This window comes from Perissodus microlepis, chromosome 19 (assembly GCF_051167445.1).
Source record: "Perissodus microlepis isolate ML-2025 ecotype Zambia chromosome 19, ASM5116744v1, whole genome shotgun sequence".
Classification (NCBI taxonomy): Eukaryota; Metazoa; Chordata; class Actinopteri; order Cichliformes; family Cichlidae; genus Perissodus; species Perissodus microlepis.
Window position 1 is genome coordinate 4,115,463 of NC_140479.1, and position 6,820 is coordinate 4,122,282.

General features: G+C 39.7%; 1 protein-coding gene across 1 annotated transcript in view; it reads left to right on the forward strand.

Annotated features, from left to right (window-relative positions):
* Positions 1–6,153, forward strand: part of sptbn5 (spectrin, beta, non-erythrocytic 5) — a 71,368-nt gene extending 65,215 nt beyond the window's left edge. The window contains exons 80-81 of the mRNA XM_084915023.1: positions 4,051–4,247; positions 4,728–6,153. Of these exons, the coding sequence (XP_084771149.1) occupies positions 4,051–4,247; positions 4,728–4,882 (352 nt within the window). The 3' untranslated portion in view covers positions 4,883–6,153. The remainder of the gene's footprint in view (positions 1–4,050; positions 4,248–4,727) is intronic.
* The last annotated feature ends 667 nt before the right edge of the window (positions 6,154–6,820 follow it).

Consider the following 6,820-nt stretch of genomic DNA (forward strand, 5'->3'; position numbering starts at 1 on the left):
GGGGAAACCTGCAGTCAGCTGAGACTGAAAAAGTCACTTGGATGAGTGACGAAACGTTTCTCCCACTGAAAACGCTACGTCCAGATGAACAGAATCAACTTTTGGAGATTTGCTTACCTGAATGATTGAGAATGCATCAAGACGATGACAGGGAAACTATTTCAATTCAGTTCAATTTTAATTATATAGCACCAAGTCACAACAACAGCTTTATATTCTAAGGTAAAGCCTGTACGATAATAGAGAGACAATGCCCTGTAAGTAAGCACTTGGCAACAGTTCTCCCTTTTAACAGGGAGAAACCTCCAGGAGCACTGGGCTCAAGGAGGGGTGGCAATTTCATGGGTTGGGAGTGAGCATTGGAAGACAGGACTAAAGACTAAATTGATCAGACTAAAACATACTGTTTGTGCTATCTGTCCGCCTTCCTGGCTTAAGAACAGTAAAATATTACCTCTAATATACTTGATAATAGATATCTGAGATTCTATATTCTGTAAATCACAGGTTTGTGCTAAATGTCTGTTTGTGGTGAGGACCAGGTATTGCTGAAAAAAAGTCAGTTCATGAGCTCCAAAGTACTGGTGTACTTCTTCATTTTTCATAAAGTAAATTAAAAATATAACTTGTCCAGCTCCAGATGGACACCCCGTCAGAGGTGGAGACAATGGCACTTTCCTATGGCACTTAATTAAAAGCAGCTTTCAGCGACAATAGCCAACTGTGGCCACAAGATGGTAGTAATGTAAATGCTAGGTGCACATATTAATGAACATGCAAGGAACTTTATGACAGTGCTGTCTGAGCTGAAAGGAGAGAGATCGCTTTACTTTGGTACATTTTTATTGAAGTCTATTTTTAGATTTGACAGGGCAAAGATTCAGTTATTACAGACCTCCAAACCTCATGTGATCTTCAGGTTAGCTCAAGTATGTAGCGAGCTTCACCTAATATATTTCCACGGCCAAGCAGCTTTATCCAAACCTTACATCACCAAGCACAACACAAAGTGTCAGATGCACTGGTGTAAAGCATGCCTCTATCGGTCTCTGAAGCAGTGGAATACCTGATCTCTTCTCTGTCTGGTATGACAGTGTGAGCCGGAAGAACCGCACATGTCTGACAGCATTTTGCCGTGTGTGACCTTTCCTCAACCTCGTGGAAAGCCTTCACAGAAGAGTTCACAGCTGCAAAGTGTGACCTGACATCATATGAAACCCTATGGATTAAGAATGGAATGTCACACAAGTTCATATGTACTACTATGTACATATGATTTGGGGCTATATAAATAAAACTGAATTCAATTGAAATGAAATTGAATATGCGTGTAAAGGCAGATGAGCTATTACTTTTGGCAATATAGTAAATATCACCTGCCTTAATAGTGAGGTATTTTCAGCCAGGACATGCAGTGGCATGAGTAAGTAGTGATGTGACCAGCTAAGGCATTCAAATAGTTGTAATAGTGAATAAACCGCCTTAATTAATAATACATCAAGATAATGATAATATTAACAAACATATGAAACAACAAAGTCTTCATTCAGATGACATTAAATCATCCCGTAGTTATCCTGCTATGAGCTTATTACAGTGTTCTGTTGAATAAATAGGATTTTCTCTCTGATATTAAAAGGAAAGCTGTGCCTCATAATAGTTTGAGGTACATTTATTTAAAATTAACAAAGCATTATTCAAAGACTATTTATTTTAGCTGTGTAAGCAGCCATAACATTTCTGCTTTGGTCCTGTGAATTCTGTTATTAAATTAAGTTGCTGGAATGGACAGAGAGTCCCTAATACAAAGCATTACAGGCATGGTTTTTGGGGTCAGAGAGGACGGTTGTCAGTCACACGTGTTTGATGGAGTTTCAGGCTGGAATGGTTTCCTTCAAACTGTGTAAGGTAATTTGACTTTGACTTTCACATCTACCTATTCACACTGTGCACTGTGGGGACACTGGGCACCTCTGAGGTGGGTGAGAGGCCAAAGAAATGAAACTCCCCACCAACAGGATTTTTCTTTAATGAGATACTTGGACAAGGTGAATTACATTCAGCGGGCACACAATAGTGGAAAAACACACGGTGGCACAGGACACAGCTATGGCTCTATTCAGCTGTCATGCATTGCATCTGCTTTCGTTTGATGCATGGTGATGAAATATGGAGCACTGCAGTGATTGCATGACTACAGCAGTCACAAAATACACTGACGAAGGGATTTCTGTGGGACAGATTGAGTACGTTTATTTAACAGGTACAGAAATAGACATGTAAAAAGGAAATGCTGTGGTTTTCACAGCAGTTAGTGGTGGGGTTATTTGTTGAGGAACTGAATGCTAAAGTCCTGAGCTCAGACTGGGATTGTTGTTTTGAACTGTGGACTAACCAAAGACTATTTTAAAAGATCTGGATGTAGTCTTTGGTCTAGATCGTAAATTCTATTGAATAACAATTCTTTACAATTCAATATCTGTAGATATTGTCCTCGTGTTCTGAGATCCATCTGCTTACTCATTTCCAGCCTTATCCTCTTTTCTAATATGGCCACGTCTTTCCCCAAAAAACATGATAGTAACAGCCCAAATGCCAGACTTGAGGCTTCATAATGGTAGTCCACAAAGGAAGGATTGTGGCACGGAAACTGTGTGCTTGCTGGATAACAAGATATAGCTTTTAAATTAAATAAACTTGGGTTTTTGTTAATGCTGATTTGTTTTCCTAGTATTTGCCTGCTTCAAGGCTTTGTGTTAAGCTAGAGTGACCATGTAATATCCTAGTCCTGTCAGCTAAAAATTCACAGGATTTCTAGAGCATTCACAGCATTCCAGAACTAGATGTAATAAAAATTTAATGCATTATATAGTATATAATTGAGGCATAACATACTCAAAGTATAGGCAGTACAAGCACAAGCACTGGCTGGCGCCTCTCAGCAGGCTTTCAGAAGTTAGTTAGGTGAAAAGAGAAGAAGGAATTGAGTCTTCTAAGGGAGCGAAGCCTTAAAGAGACAGGTTGTTTCAGAGGATGAACCAGGGGCTGACTGTAGGGCTAGTCAATGATAAATAAGGAAGTAAGGATTTTTTTTTACCTGTCAGCCTGAAAGGCTTATGGGGATATTGTTCGTACCCTGCTGGGCGGCCAGGCAGCTAGGCGAGAGGTGTGGATAATTCAAGAATTACGTGATATAGGATTTTCAACTTATCATAGGTGCATCTACTCAAAGTCTCGGATGAGTTTGAATATTGGTGACCTTCAATTTATTTGATTTTTTTTTAAAAATCTAGCACCAAATCACAATAACAGTCACTTTTATATGTAAGCTACAAACCCTACCATAATACAGAGAAAACCCCAACAATCAATGACCCCTGTGAGCAAGTGCGTGGTGATGGTGTTAAGAAAAATTTAACAGGAAGAAACCTCTGGCAGAACCCGGCTCAGGGAGAAGCAGCCATCTGCTGTGACCAGTTGGGGGGTGATGGGAAGGAGACAGGACAAAAGGCATGCTGTGGAAGAGAGCCAGAGATTATTAACAACTAATGATTAAATGCAGAGTGACTTCTAAACACATAGTGAGTGAAAAAAATGTGAGTGAAGAAAAAACCTCCACCTGACCTCAAAAACTTGACCTGAAAGTCATATGTCAAGTTTTCAGAAAATCTTGTGAACAAGGTAACGCCACCTAGGATTGTCAAACTGCTACTGAAAAGCTTGCATGAGTTTAAATATCCTCTGGCAAGATTGTCTAAAAGTGTTTATGAATGCAATAACTCAAGACATCACCTAGGAATTGTACATTTTTACCATATGTGAGGCTGAGGGGTAGCACTGGTGGCCACCGGTATTTTTTTTGAGTGGTCTTGCAACTAGAGACAGAAATGAGTGTAATAGTTAGCCCTTTAAGTAGAAAGCTTGTATCTCAGATCTCCCCCTGAATGTGGCCAAAGACTAGTTTGAGAATCATGTAAAACAGTTACTCAGAGTCACATGGAAGTGGTGTAATAGATACACTAAAATTAAAGATGACTTGTTGCTACTCAGGAGAGCGTCATCTGTCAACCTCAGTTTGGAGAAGCTGGCTGAGTCTCCAGATGATTCCTCATCAACCAAACCTCTCAGCAGGAGAGCTGAGAGCCTGGAGAGACAATTATCCTCAGAGGGCCAACCTCCACCCAAACCCCCCCATACCTACTACAGCAGACATAACTATCCTGATGGAGGGGAGGTCAGGACGGAAGGTGAGACGTCACAGCAAATTTAACTGGTTTTAAAACTTGTCTCAGTCAAGTTTCAGCTTCTGCCCCATGAGGGCCAAGAAAAAGGATAGACTGCTGTAAAATGTGCATTTAGAACCATGTTATGTTAGGCAAGTGTTACACCAGTGCCAGCTTATGTGCACACTGACTTTCACAGGATTTATTTGCACATCACTGCAGAAAACATACCTTAAAGTTTGTTCCACATGATTACACACTGTTTCAAGGATGGAGTTCATTTCCAGATATTGTTAATGCACGCATATTACAGGTTTCAAATGGAAATGCAACCTTGGAGTCAGAGTTGCTGAAGATTTTATCAACGCGAACTCCTTTTTTTCATTTTGTCAATCATTTGGATTTGTAATCCATGTATTACTATAGTTTTTAACGAAGCACTGAACAGCGCTTAGATGACTTCTATGTAAATAATTGGCCTGATTGTGACTTGATGCACTGCAGATCCACAGAGTCTCCAAAGCCAGCCGTCAGTGCCTCCTCCTGCTTCTCCTGACCCCCAGGACCCGCCAGCTGTGAGCCCCCAAGTAATAGAGGACCCTGTGAACAAAGACAAGCCAAAAATGAACGTCTTCAGAAAGTTTTTTTCTAAGAAGTAACACTTTGGTTTCCATCCATATATCTTGTGATGCTGTCCATCTCAGTCTCGTTTCAGATTTGGAATATTTTTGTTACCATCAACAATAAGGATACAAAGTCTTGACATGACTCTGCATGAAGTTTCATAGAAATCACATCATATACCAAATACAGATTTTCTTTTACAAGTACCTTCAGCAAATGAAAGGAGGTTATGCCCAGCACAGACGAAATGATAAAGTAACGGCTCATACCACTACTAGATTTGTGATTGGCTGCTTATTTTCCATATTTGCTGATTATCTGCTAGCAGCTGTGCAACCCACCTCCAGCCCAGCTCGTCTTTTTCATATTGTCTGACTTAATCTGTGCTTCTCTGTACTGTACTGGGTCTTACTGCTGCTCTCCCTGTCTCTGTCATTCTGTGTATACACATGGAAAGGTAATGTAAATAACTGCAAATGAAAATACCATAATCTTCTTTTACTATAGAAGTTCTAACTAAAGTAACAATCAAATACAAAAAAACCCCAGCAAAAAAAATAAAAAATAAAACTCCTTAAGAGATTTTTGGAGAAGCACTTTATGCCATGGCCACAGTAAGGAAGCCTGTTGTCTCCCATATGAGGATTTGAAGCAGCCAGCAGGTCAGCAGTTCTACAGCAGCTACAGACAGATGTTAATGATGTGTTTACATCACCTCTAATGAGAATCTGCTCTCGGCCTGATCCCAAACAGTTTAAAGTGACTCCATGTGAAGAGTTTGACTGCACGACATGATCACTACTTCATCAAAATTGACACTTGCTCTCATACAGAATGATTGACAGCAAATCAATTCAAGCAAATTTGTCACATTTAACTGGAGAAAAGATTCGCGAAGATATCGTTCAGCAGAGATGACGCTCTGCATTTTCACACAAAGAACTTTGGCTAATGATTCAACTCCATTTATTTATTAATGAGCAACAAATCCAAACATCTCCAGTCTCATTTTCTCCTCCATTCAATCAGATCAATAAGTGAATCAATAAAAATAATGAGTCAGATTGAAACTTGAAGAAATCATTTGGCAAAAGAAATTAAACTCAGTTGAAGTGTTAAAGTGAGAGTCATTCAATAAAACTGAATCAAAAACGTGACGTAACTTCATCATTTATCTGTATCTGTTTCTGCAGATCAGACTTCGACAATGTTACTTATCTTTTTCTGTATTTGTTTGATTGCTCTAAGATTGTTTATTGATGTGTTTGAATTGCTTTAATAAAATGTATCCATGTTTCATTATCAACCATTATTGAGCTCTTTCTCTCACTGGAACTATGGTAACGATTGGCCACATGTTAAAACTTCATCAGTGTGTTGACTCACAGCACCAGTATGTTCACATGTTCAAAGGTCATCTGCCTGGACTTCAAGGGTCACGCAGAGAACATTTGACCATCGTCATCTTAGATTTGAACTCTGTGGCACTGGATTTTGGTGTTAAAGGAGGCAATCTGACTTTACTGAACACCATTTAAAATATCCAAATACTTAAATATCTAAAAAGAAAATGATTATTGCTAAATGTCATGCACCAACCTTTGGGGCTGAGAAATTAAGCTATTGATGATGTGCCAAAATCTCCACTGGCTGTTTGAGGCTGTCTCCAAAAGCAGTGGGAATGACAACATCTCAGCCGCAAAGTGGTTGCCTGAGTAAAACCACAGAGCATGAGCATGCTGAAGCAAATTAATTCTTCAAAATTGCCAATGTTCTGAAAATTTGATCACTACAGACCTCCAAACTTCATGTAGCCTTCAGATTAGCGCAAGAACACTGCATAGAGAGCTTCGTGAAATGTATTTCCGTGGTCCGAGCAGCTGCAACCAAGCATTATGCAAAGAGTCAGATGAAGTGGTGTAAAGCAAACTGCCACTGGACTCTAGAGCAGTGGAGACGTGGTCTGTGGAGTG